General features: G+C 37.6%; 1 protein-coding gene across 7 annotated transcripts in view; it reads left to right on the top strand.

Annotated features, from left to right (window-relative positions):
- Positions 1 to 24168, top strand: part of LOC133849395 (teneurin-a) — a 348228-nt gene that overhangs the window by 293796 nt on the left and 30264 nt on the right. For 5 of the 7 annotated variants that reach the window (XM_062285443.1, XM_062285444.1, XM_062285442.1 and 2 more), the window contains 4 exons: positions 2902 to 3048; positions 3193 to 3400; positions 6694 to 6720; positions 23848 to 23967. In XM_062285443.1, coding sequence (XP_062141427.1) covers positions 2902 to 3048; positions 3193 to 3400; positions 6694 to 6720; positions 23848 to 23967 — 502 coding nt within the window. The remainder of the gene's footprint in view (positions 1 to 2901; positions 3049 to 3192; positions 3401 to 6693; positions 6721 to 23847; positions 23968 to 24168) is intronic. The other 2 variants (XM_062285445.1, XM_062285448.1) reach the window with 1 other exon arrangement.

The raw sequence follows: 24168 nt of genomic DNA, 5'->3' as shown, positions 1-24168 counted from the left end.
CACTATACTATACTATACTATACAACTCTGTAGTGGAGGTGACATCTAATGCCAAAGATACCAACAATAGTCGTTGACTTTTTATGCCGCACTTACGTTTAGTTATGCCATTTTCTTTCTCCTCTCTCTCTCTCTCTCGCTCTCTTTGGCGTTTTTTTTATTAAAAGTCGGCGCCGAGATTTTTACTATCCGTCCGAAATATTTCGCTAAAGATTTGCAGTAAAAAACAACATGTGTGTAGTATAGTATATCATTCGGAAAATCTGCAAATCACTGTCAGCGAATTCCACACTTTGAGCTTTGTGGAATTCCAGTAAAATTTTCGCATATGCTATCTAAAGATACATCGAGTGATATGAGACCAAATTTCATAGAAAATCTGTGTAAAACAACTGAGTTACTTGAGTTTAGTGGGGGTTGCTATGCAGGAATTCTAGACAAATATCTCCAGTTGTTATTCTGAGATGTATAAAATGATGCATGTCGAATCATGGCGAGATTATGCGTAAGATTACTGAGTTACTTAAGGCTAGTCTGGGTTGTCATGCAGCAATTCCGGGAAAATGTTCAAATTGGAATATTTAAATGTATTAAAATATGCCTAGCAAGTTTCAGCGAAATTGCATGTCAGACAGCTGAGTTCCTTGAGGTTAGTGATGGTTATCATGAAGTTAGACCATTGGATGTCGCATATAACTAAAGTAGACTTTAGCCGGCATCGCTTAGTGCAATTTCAGCTTCATCGCATTTCAGGCAGCTGAGTTCCTTGAGGCTGCTTCAGATTTCGTATGGAAATTATATAGAATATGTAAACTTCAGATGCCAACAGGGCAACTAGCAAAGTTCCAGCTGAGTTGTGTGTGTGTGTGTGTGTGTAATAACCATATTAACTACACTAAGCAGACTTGAGAAATTCAGGAAATCAGCGCACTTTACTTGGGAATAATCTGGCCACCAACAGAGAGAGAGTTTTCAGTCGAAGCAGGTAAAGCGGCAAAGTTGCTTGAAGTTATTCTCGTATGCTATACTACCTATAAATCTAGTGCATGAAATTCGCAGTGGATTTGCGAGTTTCTGGGAAACTATGCAACTTTTGACAGATTTCTGGGTTGCGGCTTCAACCCGAGCCCCCCACACAGAAGGGAAACTTAGCATAATACCAACACACAACATACACACACACACACACACGCACACTCGAGTTGTCGAAGCGATTTTGTTTGTGCAATGGCAGCGTCAGTAGACATCGTTCAAATATTGGCAGCAACACTTGACGTTATTGCCAATATGTGGAGCGTACACAGAGCGAGAGAGAGAGAGAGAGAGAGAGAGAAAGTTTAAGTATATACTCACATGCGTGTGTGTCTGTGTGTGTGTGGGTCGTAAACAGGAAGGCAGTTACGACAAGGAAGTCATTTTATGCGCCGCAAACTTTTTAACATACCGGAAGTTGAGTTAGCGTCGAGGTTACCCATTTTGCAAATGACACATGTCAAGTGACATTAACTTTGCGTCAAATGCTCAAATGCTGCCATGTCATTGTTGTTGTTGTTGTTGTTGCTGTTGCTGCTGTCGTGGAACAAACAAATAAACCCCAAACCCCCCAAAACGCATACTCCCATTCTCTCCCATTCTTGTTCCCATTCCCATACACAAAACCCTACGCAATCCAAACAACAACAACAACAACAACAGCAACAACAGTCACATCAACGGTGGCATCTATCGTTACGTTTCGTTGGCTTTTTATGTTTACTGTTTTGTAGATTTCTCCACATTTCGTTTATGATGTTGTGGATGTGCGTGCGAAGGGCACTTTGATATTGCTCTCTTCATTCCTCTCCTCTGCTCTCCTCTCCACTCCACTCCGCTCCCCTTTTTTAACCATCGTGCTTCCACTTCTGTGCCTGGACTCACTTGAAGAGCCAAACATTAACATTATTTTTATATTAATGCCCTTGAATATAAAAAATAACAACGAGCACATGTCACATGCTCAACCCGCTAACTACTTGTCTGCCTCCTTCTGGCTCCACAGACACTAAGTGTCTTCTCGTCTCAGTCATTATTCAATTGAAAATTCAGTTTTCAACTGCAGTCGGTCGATTGAGTTTAATTGTCGGGTGCACTCGTTAAAGTCAACGGTTACTCGTTACTCGTTAATCGCAATGTGTGCAACTCGTTACTCTACCAACTCGTTGCATTTGCTACTTGTTAGCATAATCTTAACGATTTTCTCGTCACTCGTTATAATTATTCACTCTTTACTAGTTCCTACGACTAACTCGCTATTGTTATTGTTATTGACGCTCGCTTCACTCAACTGCAGTTGATCGATTGCGATTAATAGTCGAGTGCACTCATTAAAGTCAGCTGTTGTTAGTTCACTCATTAATCGCAGTGTGTTAAACTCGTTACTCTTCCAACTCGCTACTTTTGCTACTCGTTAGTATAATCTTAAAGATATTCTCGTTAAATTTATTGACTTGTTACAATACCTTTCTACTTGTTAGTGTAATTTTAAAGATCTACTCGTTACTTGTCAGTTGTACTCGTTACTAGTTCCTATGATTTACTCGCTACTGTTATTGACGCTCGCTTCACTCAACTGCAGTTGATCGATTAAGATTAATAGTCGAGTGCACTCTATAAAATCAGCTGTTGTGAGTTCACTCATTAATCGCAATGTGTGAAACTCGTTACTCTTCCAACTCGCTACTTTTGCTACTCGTTAGTATAATCTTAAAGATATTCTCGTTAAATTTATTGACTTGTTACAATACCTTTCTACTTGTTAGTATAATTTTAAAGATCTACTCGTTACTTATCAGTTGTACTCGTTACTAGTTCCTACGATTTACTCGCTACTATTTTTAACACTCGCTTGTTTTCCCTTCACAGCTGGCTGCGAAAACGGATGCTCTCGTCATGGTCAGTGCACATTGGAGAACGGCGAATATCGTTGCGATTGCATTGAGGGTTGGGCCGGCAGCGATTGTTCGATCGCATTGGAAATGAACTGCAAGGACAACATTGATAACGATGGCGGTAAGTACCAAATAGAATTTCAGTAGTAGTTGATCAAGAGTTGTAACCACAACGAGCTGTGCAAAAAAACCATTCCGTAAACCAAATTGAAAAATCCCACATTGAAAAACCTCAAAACTACAAAAACAAAAACAAACAACACAGATGGCATGACGGACTGTTCTGATAGCGAGTGCTGCTCGCATCCCGCCTGCTCGGAGCACATCATGTGCCTCTCGTCCAACGATCCCGTTGAGGTGCTGCTGCGCAAGCAACCGCCCTCGGTGACAGCATCCTTCTACCAGCGGGTCAAGTTCCTTATCGAGGAGAACTCAGTGCAGTCGTATGCCCACATGGATGAGTACAGCGAAAAGTAAGTACAACGCCAGTTTTCAGTTTTTCAAATTAGTTCGTAATACCCACCCCCCATTCATTAGCTGAGGGAGCTGCCCCAAACCCAAATATTTTTGGGGCTGCGATTGTACTATATATTTTGTATACTGTAAATGCTGTATAATCTCTTAGAGCGCAGTTTAGGTCCAAAGTGAAGGGGCAAACAAAAACAAAAACAAAAAATGAGGCATATTAATTAATCAAAAGTATTTTAGTTTTCAATTTTCTGTTACAAATTTACGATATTACGATATACCTTAATATATTCTATATATACTATATGCATTTCTTTAGTTGAATTTTGAGTTCTTCCGTCAGTCGATAAGAAGGTGCATTAAGCGTATAAGAAACTAATTTATAAAACTCAATTATATATATATATATATATATACCCAATATATACATCGAAATTAAACAAATGCACCACAGAGAGATATCGAATATCTATAACATATCTCTACCTCGATTCATTGCCTAATCTTACGTTTTGTGGTACTGCATCAACGAAGAGAAAAAAGCTCAAATTTTCTATCAAATATTCATTTTGATTTTCGTTTTACGTTCACGTTGTAATTCTTTTTTCGGTTGATCATACGTATATGTATATATATCAACAATATATTATATACCTATATGTATATGTATAAACTTAGATATGTATAGTTTTTGGCGTTGAGTTTCTTATGTGTTTTGCTTTGACAAAAGTTATTTAAACAAAAACAAAAACAAACCTCTAAATGAAAATTGTTATTGAAACTTGTTTATATTATATATTTTTCAAACTTCAACTGAACACATTCAACTAGTCTCAACAAATCAAATCAAATCAAATTCTATGCAAAAAAAAAAAAAATCAATGAAAAAAAAAATATGAAATCAAATACCCGCAATCACATTCCCACAATCCCGTACGCCTCTCTCCCCTCAATGAGTCTATCATTTATGCGTTGGACGTGCTACTAACTTAACCTCAAAATGTATATTGAAAGATCTCTTAAAGCAAAAAAAAAAAACAGAAAAAAACAAAAACAAAATGTTGAATTTACCGTTTACGTTTACGTTCTCTCGTCTTTCATTCAGTTCGATCTAAGTTCTATATGTACTATTTTCCTTACTCTTCTCCTTATTTACAATCCTTTCTTACTTTATGGCCTAACCTAACAAAAAAAAAAAAAAAAATGATAATCTGAAATATGAAATCAAAAGAAAAAAAAAATGTATAGTTACAACTGTCGCTTAACGCGCTACAAAATTTTCACTTAGTTTGAGCTTTTTCTTTTCTTGCCTGCCTCAAAAAAAGTAAGGGTACTTAAAAAAAACATACAAAAAAAAAAAGAAAATGAAAAAATACTTAGCGCAAATAAAATTTTCCGTAATTTTCAAGTTTTACGTTTCATTTATGCTCTTCATTTCTCGATTTCGGTTCAAGCTTCATTTCTCATTCTCGAACTCCACGTTTTGTCTATAATAATATGATTAAAAAAAAAAACAAAAACTGTTTCAAAAATCCAAAGCGAAAATAATGATAGCACTTCATTGAGTATGTGTGTTGTCTAGTGTTTTACCTCCTTGTGTTCGTCTAACCCTAAAAAAAAAACAATGACTATGAAATACTAAAAAAAACAGAAAAAATACAAAAACACCTGTGTCTTAAAAAATGAGTCTCAAAGGTCGACACAACAAAGTCAAGAAACTTTGTTGTCAATATATAATTATCGATTTTTTTTTATATTATATAATTAGGTGAGAGTTGTCCCATATAGATAGCTGAAAAAACAAAATCTATCTAATCTTAATCTTTACAAATTACTTGATTTCAAACTAATTTTAAGTTGTCTTTTGATTTGTGTGCATTACGGGTAAAAAAGATTTCAATCTCGCAATGCTCTCCAAATTTCTTTCTGTTTCTGTTTTTTTAAAACGAAAAAGAAAAAATCTAATACTTACACGAAAGTGTGTGAGTAAATTTTATCTCTGATTTGCTTGTGTTGAGTTCGTCAAGTATTTTCTTGGACTATGTTTTCTGTTGTTGTTTTTTGTGTTTGTTTCTATCTATGAATATGAACATATTCGATTCAAAAGAGTCTCTGAAGAATTGTAGTCGAAATGTGTACTTTTTTGTTGTTGTTTTTGATTTCTGATTTCCGATTTTTGACATTTGTTATCTAAGTATGAGAAAGAAAACAACCGATGAAAACCGCATACTGAATACAGAAGAAGAAAGTAAACCAAACAACCATATTAAATACGAAAGCAAAACAAGGACTTAAAACTATTTTCGAATATATGAAAAAGTAGATGAAAAAAATAATCAAAAGATCTATAGAGAAATTTGACTTGTGTGTTTCTACTTCGACTATTGTTTGATTGACTCGTATAAGTCTATAAGTATATGTTTAATGATTTGATTTCACTTCAATTTCTTTCTTGAGTTCATCTTATGAAAACATTTTTACTGTAAATGTGTGTGTCTAAAGTGAATTGTTTTTGTTACAATTGTATTTTATGATTATGATTTGTAAGTAATGCTAAATATGTATACTAAATACATATATAAGATTCGATCTTTGGTTTTATTTAACAACAAACATTTAACCAACTAACCATACTAAAAACCAAAAAAAAAAAAATGAAGAAAAGTAAAGAAACCGAAACGAAACCATTTGAAAAAAAAAAAAAACAAACCCTTAAAACGAAGCCTGACGCCTGCTAAGATGTATCCCAAAAAAGTATCTTCAATATTCACTCCAAAAAAAAAAAAAAAAGAAGTCTCTCTACCATCTGAATTTAAGTGTGTTTGTCAAATGTGTTTTATGATTTCATTTGTAAAGTGGCGTTTAATGTATTTTTCCGTTCGATTACATTGCTTTAGTTTCAAGCTAAGAAAGTATTTTAGGTATGCCTCTCATAAAAAAAAAAAAAAAAAAAAAAAAAAAAGAAAAACATACAAAAAATTTAACAATCTCAACTTGATGAAAATTCGTTAACGAAAAGCATTTTTGTCTTTTAATTTCTTTTTTATTGTCCTGTCAATTAATTGTGTACTGTCCTACTCTGTTGCTGTGGCTCGATACCTTCATGTTGTGTGCTAAACCAAACAATCCAAACAATCAAATCGAATTTCAACACAAATCAAATGCAATCCCAAAATGCAAAACTACTACAAAAATCGAAAAAAAAAAACAAAATCCAAATCAAAATAACAAAAAACCAATCTCTTCATAAAAATACGAATAAAAAAAAAATACAACGTATCAACTCGTGAATTTGTAGTCTCTTCTGGAGCTCGTTCACACCTTGGTAAGTCGAAAAAATAAAAAAAAAACCACACACAAAACAAAATAAAAAATACTTGAAAGGAAACAAACACAGGCGTATAAATGGTACTATCAACAAAAAAAAACAAAAAGAGAAGAAAAACTTAAGAAAATACCATTGTACTTTTTGGCCTAGGCCTCAATATAGTCTCAATATTTAGTTCTCTCTCTCTCTCTCTTGATTTGTTTTCAACTTTTTCTACGTCATCTAAATGCATCGTTTTTCTGTTGCTTTCGTTTTTGATTGTATTCCATATTTGCATCAAAAAGTTTTACTACACACTCCAATTTATTCGTATTCTTTATTCACTCATTCCATTCTTCCCAAAAAAAAACAAAGTAAAAGAATATCCAATTCGATTCACACAAATTACAGTCGAAAAAGTGCAACAAAAAAACGTAATTCTAATAGAAATGTCCAACAAATTTATTTCCAATATGTCAATTTGATTAATTAACCTCTTCCCGCCGCTAGATGGCGCCCTTTCACCTCAACTTGTTGCACTTTCAACGACCTCTTTCCTCTCGTTCCTCTCGCCCCTGCATTTAAATCGTATATATTTTGCATTTCGTTTCTTTGCGAGCTTTTAGTTTACACTTTGCAAACCCAAAAGTCAACACTCCATTCATGTAAATAATATAAAACGTACACATATTAAATGTGACAACCTCAACAAAAAAAAATATAATAAAAACGAGGAGACTGCAAAAAATCCATATGTTTGTTTTTTTTTTCCGCACACATTTTCCACAATTTTCATGTCATTAATTTATGTTCCTTTAATATAATAATAATACCGATCAACAACAAAAAAAATATTTATACATTAAATAGCAAGCATACTTTTTTTAGGGCCATGCAAAGAGTACTATAAAAAAAAAAAAACAGAAAAAGAAAAAAAAAAACCGAAATCTGCAACTGCAAAAATAATAATAATCAAGTATATAAATATTTGTATGTGTTATGTGTACGTGTCTATGTGTATTTAGTTGATTATTTATTTATGTTTTTCCCTTTTCTGAATAACAAATATTAACACGCATACTAAAACCAATACAAATACAACAACAGTAACAGTAAAAACAGTAACAACAACAAGAACAACAACAAATACCCCCGAAAAATCCACACATCCGCAAACACATATAAATATGTAAAATGTCATACAATTTTTCTCGTCATTTCCATTTAATTTTCCGCATGAACAAACAAAATATTTCAAAAATTCTTTTTTTATTTCGTTGTTTTTTTTTCGGTTCGAATTTCAATTACTTTTTATATGTATTTCTCTATCTCTCTCTCTCTGATTTAATAATCAAAACTCCAGTCACTCGCCCGTTACACACTCGTTACTCGCTACTCGTTACTCGTTACTTTCTCCACTCAATCTCTCTCTCTCTGTCTGTCTTTCTCTCATATACACACAACCTTGCTCGCTATATCTTTCGTTATCACAACAACAAAAAAGTTCACCAAAAAGAAAATGAAAAGAAAAAAAAAACTTAGCGAATCTCTTTCTCATTTACAAAATCCAAAATGTCGATCCGCTCAATATTTTTCGTTTCTTTTATCCATTCATCATCGTACCAAATTTTTCCCTTTCTCTCTCTCTCTCTCTCTCTTGTTTTGATTTATCCTTTTGATTTGATCAATGCTTTTTATAATAAATCGAAAATATACTCATCTTAATCAAATAGAAACGCTCTTTTGTTCTCACATGGTTTTCAATCTTTTTCATTTTGATTTGTTATCAACTATTTTAAGAATAAAACTAAACAAAAATAAAATCAGTGAGCAAGTCGAGACTTGCAGACGACAACATTAACAACAACAATATTTAAAAAAAATACCAAAATATATAGGTGTTCAGTATATTGTGTATTTATTAAATACCAAAAGCAGTTGTACATCTCTTTTTGTATCTCTAAATGTAACTCAAGAAAGAAAATGCAAAAAAAACAACAACAAAAAAACAAATAAAACCGATAATCGAATAAATATATATAACAACTATATATATGTAGACATATATATATATATATGTATATATATATATCCTTATATGTTCAATCCTCCCCACAACAAAAAAAAAAAAGAAAATAACCCAAAATAAAATCCCTCCCAACGTTTTCCCACGTGTCCTAATTGTCTGCGTCTAAGTCATTTGTTTATATGTTTTCCAAATACAACAACAACAACAACTTAACACAAACAAAACAATTGTCACCTCACACATCAACCCACACACACACACACACACACACACACACTCTCACACACACACCTAACGCTCTATAAAAAGCGCCCTGAAAAAAGGTGCAAAACAAAAACAAACAAAAAGAAAGAAAATTTCAAATTGTATTACAAAAAAGTGAAATTCATGAAAAATTTTTACAACAATTCAGAATGCAAATTTTTTTCACAATATTTTCCTAATAGATTTTTTTCGTTTCGTTTCGTTCGTTTTTTTCTGTATGTTTTCAACAATAATTAACTAAAGATGTAAACGTTTTGTTGGAAATAATTTTCAGTTTTTTTTTTTTTTTTGCTCTCTTCCATTTTTTAATTGTGCATAAAAATGTGATATTTTTCATGGTGCTGAGGTAATTGATATCTTTTGCCTAGTTGTTTATCGAAATAATCGATGACGATGAGAGATATATATTTATAACTCTGTTCTCTGTTAATGAACTCAAGTAATTAACTAATTGTCGAACTCATTAAATATTTAATTAACACACACCTCACGAAGAGGTGAAGAAGAATGAAGTGAAAACCTTTAAAATACCCTTGGAAAAGACAAATGAACTTTAGATGTTGAATTGAAAATGAATTTGAAATTGAGTTTCGATATTTAAGAATGTATTTTACGATTTGATTGATTATATTTTGACAGTTATATGAAATCATTGATAGCTAAGTTTTATTAAGTCAACTACATTTTAAAAGTGTCTTTCATTTTGAACAGATTTACGAAATTATAGATAGATTAGATTACCTGCCCCCCATCTTAAAAGTGTATCTTTTATAATTCTTTATTGCAGCTTGAACATGTTTTTTTTTTCCCCGGCTTGTTTGTTGCATTTATCCCTCGGACTTTGTTTAGCCCAAGAGCTTTCTTTGGCCATTTGAGCAGCGCAGTGCTTACTTATTTCACTATCTATCTAGCTATAGTTTGGAGTGAAATAATAGGAAAGAGGAAAGAGGGGAAGGGAGAGAGGGCGGGAAAAGAAGTTCCCTTCCCTGTTGTTGCTCTGTTGACAGCATAACCATAATCGCAGGCGATTGCTTTGCATCGTTTCTGGTTAGCTGCCGCTTATAGTACAGCTATATACACACAGATATCTATATATATATATATATATATTTATAAGCATATATATATATATCTATTCTACGACACCGACAACGACACCGCAACGCAATTATAAGGCAAGTGGAGGAGGATGCCATGGAAACTGGGTGACATTGTTGTCCTTGTTGTTGCTGTTGTTGCTTGCCGATAAAATGAAATCCAAGTAAATGCGATACGGGCGTATCTTGTGAAGAGATAGAGAAACGGGAAGGGGAGAGGGGAAGGGGGTGAGCTGCACTGTGACGAAGGTCTTGAAGGGGGGATTCTAGGGTTTCGAGACGCTTGAGACGACGCCCCACGAATGTCGCCTTGTCAACGTCTTTTGGCGAGAGCGGGTTTTGGCTTTTGTCTGTTTTCTTTTTACTTTTCACTCCTCTGTGTGTGTGTGTGTGTGTGTGTGTGTTTTTTCTTGCCTCTCCACCTCGTTTGCCTTTTGTGCCGCCTCAAGTGGAGAGGAGAGCGAGAGGGGGGGGCATAGCTAAGAAGGAACAATGCTCGTTGAAAAGTTTTTGCTACTTGCAACGGGCAAATGCAAAAATTGTTAACAATAGAAATAAAGGCGAAGAAAAAAAAACACACAGAGTGAGAGAGAGAGAGAGAGAGAGAGAGAGTGAACGGAGTGAGCAACAACAATAACAAAAGAGAATGAGAAGCAAGCAACAACAATAAAGGCTGACTAAAAATTAAACAATAAACAATGACGGGGCGACTATAGATTACTTCCTGTTTTTGGCTTCCATTTTTGGTTGACTTTTTCCCTGACAACAACGACGTCGAAAGAAGAGTCGCATGGAGAGAGGGAGGAGGGAGGGATGAACTCCGTTGGCAATGCCTTTTGTTGGTAGTTGAAGCAGTCAGAATGCGACAACAGCGGCGGCAACCATAAGGAAACGCGCCTTCGTTGCTTTGCCTTGTCCTTGGCAAACGGCGCCATTTCCATCTTTGTCTAAATGTGTGTGTGAGTCTCTCTGTGTGTGTGTGTGTGTCTCTCTGTGTGTGTGTGTGTGTGTGTGTGCGGTTAGTTACCCGCTAAGTGGTTTTTGCCACAGCCAGAACAACAAACAGTCAGTCGCCAGGCTAATGTATATTCACGTTGCTGCCTTCTCATATTTGCACAGTTAGTTGCCCTTGGCTTTTGTTTTTCATTTAAACTGATTAACTAGCCTCGCTCTCTCTTTCTATCTCTCTATCTCTCTCTCTCTCTTTGCTTATCTGTCAGCTCAAGTGGAGAGCAGACAGAACAAACTGCAGCAGCTCAACTCAACTCAAACCAACTCCATCAAAAAGTCAGCAACAGATTTGGCATTGCGTCCCTTCGAGCTGCGTTTTCTTCATTTCATTCAAGTCAAGTCGGCTTAAGCCTGGCAGCAAAGACAACTACTTCAGCAGTCTAAGCAGCTGAGCGACATTTGTTCTACAGATTAACATATTTGCAGGGGACTTCAAGGAGTATGAATTGTTCTGAGTTCTGAGGTCTTACGATCTTGCAAACATAATTCATAAAGTGTTTGTATTCAGAATGAAAATGAGAATTGCAAAATTTAAATTGAATTGTAACATAAATTGTTTGTCAGCTGATTAATGCTAAATTAGCTATTAAATAGCTACTTCTAAATATCCTCTATTCAATATTATATCATATTGTTATCTTCTTAAGATCATCGATTCAATCTCAGATGTTCTTCACATCGCCTTCTCCTTTGATTCAGATTAAGATTTACTTCACATCTTCTTAATCTATTTAATTCAATCTTAGATATTCTTCACATCTTCTTCTAAAGATCTTCGATTCTATGTTCGATTTTCTTCACATCTTCTTCATCTCCTCTTTGCTTCAACCTTTGTTTTGCTTCACATCTTAAAATGCGCTTCACTTAAAAAAAGCGTTGCCTACTTTTGTGGGCTATAAATAAATACGCCCCGTTGTGCAGGTTTCTTCGTTTGCAACATTTTGTTGCCACATTCTGCACATATTTAAACTATTTCTTGACTTCTTCAATATTTGCTTATTATACTCACTACTTAATTTCCAATTTTCTTCTCCTTAATCGTTCTAATGTATCTATAGAAATTGAGTCGAAGATTTCAACAGTCTTAAGCCATTAAATAGTCTTTCTACTCTATGCATTTTTTTTCATCAGTGCTAGAAAGACTTTGTAATCTTTAGTCTTTCTACTTTATACATTTATTTACCTTAGTGATTAGTCATATAGTATTTTCCTTCGCTCTTCAGCTTTGCTTTCAATTGTTTCTGCTTACCAAATAAGCTATAAAATGCGCTTTGCATTCTGCGTTTTTGTGGTCTTCCATGCGAAGCTGTTGAGCACAATATATGACTGCAGATTTATGCCGATTTCAGGCAATACGTATGTGTGTGTGTGTGTGTGTGTGTGTGTGTGCAACAGAATGTTGCACGTATTGCATGTATAAATTAAAAACTTGCCACGCCGAATGTTTTCATAGTCATTGTCGCTTTTGCTCGTTCCATTGTTGTTATCAATGACTGAGGGAAGGGAATGAGAAAAAGAATGGGAGACAGTCAGCTTCTGCCTTCATCTCTCTCTCGGTCTTTCTCTCCGTCTCTCTCTCTCCTCTCTGTCTGTCGCTATCTTGGCTGTTGTTAATGTCAGGAATCGCCGTGGCAGTGTGAAGAAAAAAGCACAAAAATTACAGCGTACAAGTTGCACATAAACCAAAATTAATACCCGTATAAGTTACAGACACACACACACACATACACACAGAGCAGACAGCAGACTCAAAGGCAGCGACAGAGACAGCAGTCAGTGTGCGAGCGAGAGGGAGAGAGAGAGAGACATACTGACAGCAAAGGAAGACAGCCTTAAATAGCCTGCGCTTCAGCCTGACTGCAAACTAAATGTGTTACTGCCAAACGAAGGGAAAAGGAAGGGAAGGGCAGGGAAAGGAGGAAGGTTAAAGCGAGGCTTTAGGGCGAGGGAGGGGCCCAATAGCAATGGCAACAAACTGTAGGGAAAAATAGTAGCTGCAAAAAAAAAGTGGGAAAAAAGCGAAGAGAAATTCGCGGAATTTTCTGCTGCAGTCGCAGTAAAAAGCGAGGCGAAAAAATGTCGACGGGAGCCCAACAAAAAAAAAGAGGGAAAAAAATAAAAAACGAGGAGAAAAAACCGTAAAATACATTGGCCCAAAAGGCAAGACAGCAGCGGGGGGCGCAGAAGGGAACTGAGAGAGAGAGAGGAGAAGAGAGAGAGGACAACTGCCGGCAGTTTGCGTTGTGTGCTTTGGCTATAGTTATGGCCGCTGCTGCGGTTGCAGTCCATGTCCGTCCGTATGTGTGTGTGTGTGTGTGTGTGTGTGCATAGGTGTGCCAACTGTATCTGTGTGTGTGTGCACTCAATATAATTTAATATTTTTCGATAGCAACAGCAGCTGAAAGTAATTACTTTTATGTGAGATTAGATATATTTATGTGTGTGTGTCGAGCGTCGAGCTTATGACCATAACACTGCCCCCCTATGTCTATGTCCCCTCCCCCTACCCCTCCCCCTTCGCACGCCCTGCCACGCCCGCTTTGCTAATTCGACATCAGCACAAAATTTTTTAATGGTTGCAAACCAGAGAGAGAGGCGAGAATGTTGCAGGCAACAGGATAGTCAAGTTGTGCCTGGATTTTAGTTAGTTGTGAGAGGAGTGGGGAGGGGGAGTAGAGAGTGGGGTAGCGAGAGGAATGGTAATAGAAATAGTGAGAGGAGTGGTGAGAAGAAAATTGGGAGAAGTGGTGAGAAAAGAGTCAGAAGAGTCGAGGGAAAAGTAGAGAGAAAAGTATAAAAAGAAGCATAGAGAGAAGTATTGATGGGGAGTAGTGAAAGGAGTAGTCGCAGGAGTAGTCAGTGGAGTAGTGAGTGAAGTAGGAAGAGGAAGAGTAATGAGAGGAGTCGAGGGAGAAGTAGAGAGAGAAGTATAGGTAGAAGTATTAAGGGGAGTAGTGAAAGGAGTAGTCGCAGGAGTAGTCAGTGGAGTAGTGAGTGAAGTAGGAAGAGGAAGAGTAATGAGAGGAGCAAAGAATGGAGTTGTAATAGAAGTAGTAGGAGAAGTAAAGAGAGGAAAAGAGAGAACTACCAAGAGGAGTAGTGAAAGGAGTAGTCGCAGGAGTAGTCCGTGGAGTAGTCATTGGAGTAGTGAGTGAAGTAGGAAGAGGAAGAGTAATGAGAGGAGTCGAGGGAGAAGTAGAGAGAGAAGAATTGAGGGCAGTAGTGAAAGGAGTAATCACAGGAGTATTCAGTGGAGTAGTGAGTAGGAAGAGGGATAGAATGGAGTTGTAATAGAAGTAGTAGGAGAAGTAGAGAGAGAAGCAAAGAGAGAACTACCAAGGGGAGTAGTGAAAAGAGTAGTCGGGGAGAGTGGGAAATGGAGCACTATGGCTTGCTGTTGTGGCCAGAGCCATAAGTTTTAGTTGGCTTTACAATTTTTTTACAATATTATCGCAGTTGCCACTATTGTTGTAGTTGTAGTTACTGTTGTTGTTGTTGTTGTTATTCCTTTTTGCATTTAAGTGAAGTGCAAACGACACAAACTGAAACTGAAAACTGCGGGCAAACAAAACAAAACAAAACAAAACACAACAAAACAGAACAAAATAGAACAAAGCAGCAAAAAAGTGGAAACGATTTCGCCCCGTTGCCATGCACTATGAACTGCAATGCCAGCGGATTGTATAATGGCTTCATGTAACTATAAAATGCATAAGCTGTGCGCCATTGTTGTGCCACCTTCCGTTCTATTCACTCATCTCTCTCTCTCTCTCTCTCTCTCTCTCTGTCTCTTTCTCTGTCCAAAGGCCGAACAATGACAGCTCTAAAGAGCCGCATGTCAATCTCTGCTTAATTCGCTATTTGTTAGCATTAGAAAAAGCAAATCGATGTACTATATTCTTTAATGCTTTGCTGTATTTAAAATGAACAGCATTTGTAGTTAAATATATTTATAAAAAGGAAAGTAATAATGAATAGCAGTAGTAGTTACATATATTTATAAAAAGGAAAGTAATAATGAATAGCATTTGTACTAAAAATATATTTATAAAAAAGTCTCAATTTAATATAGGAAAAGTAAATTACAAAATTATTCCCATAATGGGAAATAGGAAAAAGAATTTTTGGGCATATTTATTGCTGATGTTTTCTCTTCTATCTTCTACTCAAGATTCTTCCAGCAATTCCTTAATTTGTAAACTTTTTGCTTAGCAACAAGCTTGGGTGAATTCTGTTATTCAACTGACGTTTATTTCTTGAAATTCTAGGTCTTATATAACTTATAAATTATCTTATCTCTAAGCGAACCCTTTTCTATTTTCACCTTTATATGATGCAACACATGAACAGTTGACATCCTCAATTGCATTTCGAAGTAGTTACACTGATCATGTTATAATCCAGTATGCTTAAGATACATGAATCTTATCTTATCTTAGCTGGTGAAGTATTTATTTGGTCTTAGGCTAACTCGGTGAACTGTGACGTCTTCATGTTCAGGCTTCAACACATATTAAAACATTTGTTTCTATTTAATGCCCTCAGAATGAATTGAATATAAGGTTATAAAATCCGAAAGTGTAATAGAGAGTTGAAAATGTAGTAAAATATTTATGAATGGAAAATAAATACTTTCCTATATTTTGATCTCTCCATTTCGCAATTCTTTCTAGCAGATCTTTAATCTCAGTTCGTGCTCCTTTTCTTCGAAATTCCTTTAGTCGATTTATCAATTAAGTTGCTTCTTTTGCGATATTCTCTTTCTTTTCACTCTGTGATAATCCCCACTTTAAAATTTTTTGCTTTGCTTTGCAACAGCATTCAAGATAGTCGGTATTGTAATCTTTGAATTGATCATTTGAAGTGTCTGCGCCAAAGCTTAAGTCCATCTGCCATTCCGAGCTGAGCATTCAAATGAGCACGATGAGTGGTGTGGGAAGGGGTAGGGGAAGGGAGGAGGAGAGGAGGAGAGGGAAAGCATCCTCCTACTTTGCTTGCAACTCAATATAACATGTGTAATCTTCTTATGGGCAAACAAAATGACATCTTTGCTGGCAGCTGGCAATCGAATACGCTTCACCCTAACCTCACACTCTGCCCTGTCTGTCTGTCTGTCCGTCTGTCTGTCCATCCGTCTGTCTGTCTGTCTGTCTGTCTGCCCGCACTTGGCTCAATTTGTTTTGTGTGCGTCAAATTGGACAGCCAAATGGTGGCTTAGCCAGGTGGCAATGTTGCCTTAATCTGAGCAAGCAGCAGCAGCAACATCATGAGGCAAACGCTCCTCTGTCTCCACCTCCACCTCCGCCTTGCTCCCTACTTTTGCTGTGGCAGGCAATGAATGTCTGGTTTTAAGTATGCAGGCAGTCATGCCTCAACCTCCCGCCCCGCTTCCCCTTTGCTTGCCAAGGACTTGTCCTGCTTACTTAGTGGTATGGCTAAAGTGACGACACATGCTCTCTTTCTCTTCCTCTTCTTCTACTGTGTGTGGCATTTACATATCGTCTCTATCTTGGACTTATGCCAGTCTTCCAATCTAACAGCTGCCCCCCCTCTACTCCTCCTTCCCCGTTCAGTGTCGCTGCAGCTTTTATGCAAATTTACAAAGTGCAAATTACACGCTACTAAAGGTTTTTCACTCTCAGCTCCCTGGCGCCCCCTATCGGACACGTTTGGCGCTTGCATCGCTGTGTGTGTGTGTGTATGTGTGTTGGTAAATGGCAAACTTAAAAATTCTATTCAAAGTTTTCTATGAGCTTCTCTTTCTCTCGCCCACCTTTAGCTATTTATTTATTATGTGTTTTTTTCACTCGCTCTCCCCCTCTCCCTCTCTCTCTCTCTCTTGTCTCCTATTCTCTTCGTGCTTCGCTATTCTTCTCACAATGAAGCTTCACAATCTCAGTCATTGCCTGCGGCAAAATGTCTCTGTACCGCTTCAAATAATGCTTTGATATCACTTATTCTATCAAAGGAAATCAAAGGCAGTCTTTGCTTTCCTGCTTCGAAGCTAAATATCAAATTGAATTGCCAGTGTTGCATAACGCTAGATTATTGATACAATTTCAAATGAAATCTGATTTCCTTACACTCTATTCTGCATAAGATTCTCAAGAAATTACTGCGTTTTTTCTATACTATAGCTATAACTTTAAAAGCAACTCAATTATTTGGAATTCACCCTTTAGTACTTGACTTGAAAATTCCTTTTTCAGCTGCATTTTCAAATTTTACAATTTAGGTTTCAATACTTTAAACATTTTTGGCTCCTCTGAAATAATATTTACAATATTTCATCTAAATTTTGACAACTTCAAGTTCAGATAAAAAGTTTGAAAAGATAATTTACTATTTTGTGAACAACTCTTGAGGAACATTCAACATTTTTGAATCAAAATTCAACAAAATAATGAATAATGATATCAATTTCTTTATTTAGGTAATCAAAAGAAAAATATTTCGCAATATTTTTAATAAAATGCGAATTCTTCAGCAAAGTTTCCATTTCATTTGCTTTCAATCGCTCAACTTTTTACCTTATTTTCTTGTACTCCTTTTTCTGTCCCATTTTACTCCGTTTTGCACCACTGTGCGACTTCATCGCCTTTTTCTGTCCCATTTTCTTTCCCTTTTCACGCTGTTTTGCACCACTGTGCGACTTCCTCGCTTTTTTTGTGGGGAGCCTCTTTAATATTTTCTATGCATAACTTTTTCACTTTTTTTCTCGCTCTCGTAGTAAGATGTGAAAATTGGCGAAAGTGCAGCGCACATATATCGCTCTCTTTCTCGCTCCCTCATCTCTTTCTTTCACTCTCCTCTCTCTCTCCCTCTCTCCACTTTATAGCTGTGCAATGCTGAGGCCGTAAAGAGTCGCAGCTAACGCTACATAAAGCACATTTATCGTGGTTACAAAAGCGTAAAAGAAAAGTGTGGCGCACCAGTTCCCCCCCTATCTCTCTCTAACAATCTTCCCCTCTCTTTCTCGCTCTCTCTCTCTACAGTCTGCACTCTTCTGTCTTGGCTGTCGCCTTGACTGCGTTTGCTGCCGCTGAAAAATGTTTCAAAAACTGTTTCAGGCTAAATGAACATAAAGCGAAAGGAATACCGGGCTTCTCTTCCCTCTCTCTCTCTCTTCCCTCTCTTTCGCATGGCCTGCAGCCTTGCCTTTGTTTCTAAGCAGCAGCAGAAGAGTGAGAGAGAGAGTGAGAGCGAGAGGAAGAGGAAGAGGGGATCGACAAACGCTTTCAGCTGCTGCTTCTTTCTCTGCTGCTCATCGCAACGTTGCGAAAATAAAGCCAAATTAAAATTATATACTTTTGCCCCCGCTTGCTGTGTGTGTGAAGGAGTGTATATGTGTGTGTATGTCTGTTTGTGTGTGTGTGTGGGTGCCCTTTTGTAGCATGTGCAAAAGTCAACTAAGTCGTGCTCAATTTTTATGATGAGACGACGCTGCGCCGCGTTGCGTTTGAGTTTTCAGTTTGAGTCTGAGGTTGCCTCTCGTTGTTGTTGCTGTTGTTGCAACTGCTGCTGCTGCTGCTGCTGCAGGCGTTTGGCTTACCGCGACACACAAAGTGGCAGCAACAGACGCCAGACAACAGAGAAAGCACGAGAGACGAAGAGAGAGAGGGGCGACTCTCTAACTGCCTCTTGGGCTCAAATGAATGGCTGACGAAAACGCGCTTTATGAATGGCCGCAAAGCAGACGTCGACCCCCCTCTATTGCCCCCTCTTTCCCCCTTGAAGCTAAGCCGCTGTGTGGCCAACAAACTTGGCAAAGAAAAGAAATTAAATGCACTTTCTTTATGCGCCGAGCTGAGCTCATATTTTCGAGGCGCCAGCAGCATTTTTTCGCCTCCCAACTCTCTCTCTCTCTCCTCTTGGCCACACAATGCGCTAATAATGAAAGTGCACTTTTGACACAAAAGGTGGCAGACTCTCTGTGTGCGTGTGTGTGTGTGGCGACAATGCCAAAGACCCTTCCCCCCCTCCTCTTATCTGAGCTGAGAGGCAGCAGCATCTTGACTGCTTTATTGCTCATTCGCTGCAAACGGCGATTAGACCCAAAACTCCGTGATGAAACCGAGGCTGAGGAAAACGTTGATGACCGGAGAAGGGAAGAAGTCAGCAGTCAGAAGAGACTAAAGGAAGGTGACGAATGCAACGTCTGGGGAAAGGAAGAAGTCAGTAGAAGAAGGGAAGAAGTCAGCAGTGATAACACCGAAACTGAGGGAAACGTCGAGGGAAGAAGAGACTAAAGGAAGACGACGAATGCAACGTCAGGGGAAAGGAAGAAGTCAGTAGAAGAAGGGAAGAAGTCAGCAGTCAGAAGAGACTAAAAGAAGATGACGAATGCAACGTCAGGGGAAAGGAAGAAGTCAGTAGAAGAAGGGAAGAAGTCAGCAGTGAAGAGACCGAAACTGAGGAAAAAGTTGACGACAGGGGAAAGGAAGAAGTCAGCAGTGGTGACTAAAATAGAGGCAACGACTACAATAACAGGGAAAGGGAAGAAGTCAGCAGAGGTGAGACCGAGACTGATGAAAACGTTGATGACAGGGGAAAGAAAGAAGTCAGCAGTGGTGCAACCAAGACTGATGAAAACGTCGAAGACAGGGGAAGGGAAGAAGTCAGCAGTCAGAAGTGTGTAAAGGAAGGCGACGACTCAGCAGAGATGAGACCGAAAATGAGGAAAAAGTTGATGACAGGGGAAGGGATGAAGTCAGCAGAGGTGTGACCCAGACTGAGAAAAACATCGAGGACAAGGGAAGGGAAAAAGTCAGCAGTCAGAAGGAACTAAAAAGAGGCGACGACTGCAATGACCTCGCACGAGATTAGAAATTTTGTGGCCTGGCTTTCACTTCACTTCACTTCACGTCACTTCACGTCTGTTCTGTTCGCATTGTTCGCAACGAGGCCAATGGCAATAGACTAGATTACAGCACAAAGCTGCTGCCAGCGTCTGCATTAGCATCAGCGATTTTTTTTTTTGTGTGTGGCGGCCAAATAACGTCATAATTCTAAGTGCGCTTCGAGAGTTGATTGAAAAGCAACGAAGGAGGAAGCTGAGAGAGGGTGAAGCGAAAGGACACACAAAAATTGCTTGAATTGATCTTAACTTAACTCCTTTTTATATCTCACTGTCTCTGTGTCTCTCGCTATCGCTGTCTTTGTTTACTCTTTTTTTTCTTACTCTCTCTTTCGCTATCTCTGTCTTTCTTTTCATTCCCACTCCCTTTGTTTGCCTTCTTTTGCGCTCTCTTAAAATCAAAGCAAACTCGAAAGCGCTTTCAAAAGCCTGTCACAAGAAAGATGACGGGGCGTATGAGTAATTTACTTGTATATCATGTGTGTGTGTGTGTGTGTGTGTGTGGCAAAGGTCAAGAAATGAAAGCAGCGCTCAAAGAGGTTCTCAAGCAGGTCGTCTCTGCAGTGAAACTAAATCAAATAAATAATAAATGAAACGAAACGAAACGAATCAAATGCGAAATAAAAATCAATGGCACTCACCACTTCAATGAATTGGAATACACACAGACACACACATGTGTATGTATGTGTGTGTGTATGTCTTGGGTGTGCGTGTGTGTGTGTGTGATGGCTGGCACACATGCAATTTGCTTTTCGGTTTGATTTCAAATAAAATTGTGCTTCAATGAATCGAATTGAAGCAGCAAAAATGAAACGAGCTGAGGCACAAGCACACACACACACACACACACACACACACACACACACAAACGCACATACAGTTGCAGTGAACAGACTGTACAAATAAGCAGCTGCTGCTGATGCTGCTGTTGAAGGCGGAAGTCGAATGAAACGATGAAGCTGCTGCCTCTGCAGTCGTCTGCCTCGGCATTTGGTCAATTGCAATTAGAAGTCAGTGCAGGGGAAATCAGGCTGAAAGAGTGTGGGCAAGGAGAAGGAGAAAAAGAGGAAGAGAGGGGGAGAAGGGGGCAGCAGGAAGCGCGTGCATCTTTGACCCAAATATTGTACATTATGTGTTTATGTACACAGCGTAAAGAGCTGAGAGCATGAGTTGATAGCAGCAGTAGAGGAGGAGGCGAGGAGGGGAGGATGGGAGGAGGAGGGGAGAGAGAAGCACCAGCGAAGCAGCAGTTGAAGTGTGCATGTGTGTGTGTGTGTGCGTGTGTGTGCGAGGCTTGAGAAATTGCAACACTTGAAAAGTTGAAAATGTTTTCGAGAACTTTGGCAAAAAGTTCGCTGTGCCAAGCGTCCTCTCTCCTTCCTCCCTCCCTTCGCCCCGCTAAATGGGCTACCTGATGATGACGTTGCGCCTGCAACTACTTCCTCCCCTCCCTCCTCCCTCCCCCTCCCTCAGCGCACATTGAAGCGTCCGGCGATAATTAGTGCAAACAATTGCGCCATTTCAAACTCGAGTTGAACGCGCAACACTGCGGCATTTTGTTTCAAGGTTTTTGTGTGTGCGCGCCGCAGCGCTAGCCACGCCTCCTGCCGCCCCCTTTCCATTACACATATTTCGCTGCTGCTGTTTTTTTTGTGTTTTTTCGCCATTTTCATCCTCATCCTCATCGAAATTGGCAACTGCAAACCGGATATCGCTTCTTGCTTCTCAATTCCTTAACAATACGTTCGCTCTCTGTTGCCTGTCAGCCTGCCAGGGTTGCCAGGGTTGCCATAGCTGCTGGCAGGCGCAGCTGCCTCATTAAAATGAATAACATTGTTTTCGCCTCTCGCTGCGTGTTCGGTATTAGGTTTTCAGGTCAAAGTGAAAATGTCATTTGTTTGTAAAAAAAAACACAAACGAAAAATAAAGCAAAAAAACATTTATCCAGGGTTGACAGGCAGGCCGATAATTATCTGTTAAAACAAATAAGTGTACTCAAAATGTAAAAAACACAAAGCTCAATATCAATTTCAAAATTCCCACTGCAAAAAGTTATCGCCACGTCCAAAAAAAAATATCACATTTTCCCATAGGGAAAATTACGCTTTAATTTTCGTTACAATTTTCATAAGTTTTCATTATTAGTTTCGTTTAAAGAGTGAAATATTTACGTTTTACGTTTACTTGTGCAATTCAAGAACTTAGTGTGTTTATCGTTAATCGTTTATCGATAGATTATCAAACGAAACGTACAAAACTGCAATATTTAAGTATTTTCCTATTATCTCTCTAATTCTCTCTCTCTCTCTCTGTCTCTCTTAATTCGCTTAGTTGTATAACTACATTTAACTTCATACATACATATGAAAATATTTAGATATATATTCTGCATGCATATTTTCGATACATTTTTCTCTCTTAGAGATGCGCAGTTTGCTGAGCGCAACGATAACGATAACAATAATGATATCGATAACGATAAATTTACCGACAACGACACAGATGCCGATAATCTTAACGATAATGACACTGACAACTTTTCCGATAACTTTATCGATAACAATAACCATAACGATACCGATAACGATATAACGACTATACGATAACGATAACGCTACCTATAACGACAACAATAACCTTAACGATAACGATAACAATAACTCTACCGATAACAATTATCGATAAATTGACGTTGCTCTCAGCAATCGCAATAAATAATAATAAATCCTGCACAGTTTTCATTATCTTTATGTACACTTTGAAATACCCTGTAGTTGAGTTAATGGCCGCGAGCAGCTCTATTCTTCTTCCTCTTCCCCAAAATATCCTCAACAATTCCTGAGAACAACAGATTGTCGTTTAACTGTTTCGATAAGTAAACATATTCCACATCGATTTGGCCTCTTCTTGGGCTCTCTATTTCGATTTCGATTTCGATTATCTCTCGATAATCTCTCCCCACATCGCTGCCTCGTGTCGCTTTTTGCACTTGAACGAAGAAAAATGAAAAGAATATGTGAGAAATGAATATAACAAAAAAAAAAAATAGCTAAGCATTTGGCGTACTTTTTTTATACTTTGTAGCCAAACACAAATACAAACACAGACACGAGATTGTGAAAATATAAATAAGAATGAATGGATTTATTTGGCAAGCTGTTTTCAATAATTGAATTATCCAAGCAAAAATATTTTCACAACAAATTAAAAACTCAACAAAGCAAACACACATCGTACAAACACACACACACACACACACACACACACATTCAGACACTCAGTTAGACGGATGACAAACATTCATCATTCATAACATAACAGAAATTTCTCTCTCACTCACTCTCACTCTCACGCTCTCACTCTTCACTCTATTCAGACCTTTTTGCATACATATTTCTCCCATTCAAAAATAGAATCAAATATTTATTAAAATATGTTTTCTTCGCATACGATTTATTTTGCGTTCTCATTATTATCAAACAAACAACATGAACAGAAAACAACAAAACAAAAAAAAAAACAAAATACCGATAAACAAAACTTGTTTAACTTTTATCGATATTAGTTTGAAATGTTCTTCCACCAAACAAATTCTCCATATATAAATATTTTTAAATATATCAATATAAATATATATACTACAATATTATTATATATCTACTCGATGTTTTTCATACACTTTTGTTTCGATTTTATGTTTTAAATTACAAAAAAAAAGAAATCTACAGAAAGATACAAAGCAAAAATCATAATAATAAGAAATCAATTTGCAACACGTAACTAACAAATCGCTTTTTGTCTTTTGCCAACCACACAACACTTTCTTTTCCCCAACCAAACCAACTTTTGCTTCGATCTGGATCTGGATCTGGATTTGAAAACAGTCGTGTTTCGGTGATGCGAGGTCAGGTGATAACGCCCCAAGGTCTGGGCATCGTTGGCATTCGTGTCTCTGTGGATCGTGACTCACGTTTTGGCTTCACTCTCACACGACAAGGCGGCTGGTGAGTACACAGAAAACTAAATATATTCTAAACGTTTTTAAGTTCGATTTCTAGTAACTAGCTTTCAGGCAAAAGTATAAAACTATTCTCCTATTTACCAAATATAATTTATAACTAGCTAACAGGCAAAAAAAGTTAGTGAAAAGTATAAAATTATTCACCTACTTACTAAATATAATTTATAAGGCAAAAGAGTTAGTG

The sequence above is a fragment of the Drosophila sulfurigaster genome, chromosome X (assembly GCF_023558435.1).
Source record: "Drosophila sulfurigaster albostrigata strain 15112-1811.04 chromosome X, ASM2355843v2, whole genome shotgun sequence".
NCBI lineage: Eukaryota > Metazoa > Arthropoda > Insecta > Diptera > Drosophilidae > Drosophila > Drosophila sulfurigaster.
Note: the sequence above shows the minus strand (reverse complement) of the source record. Positions and strands in the feature narration are given on the sequence as shown.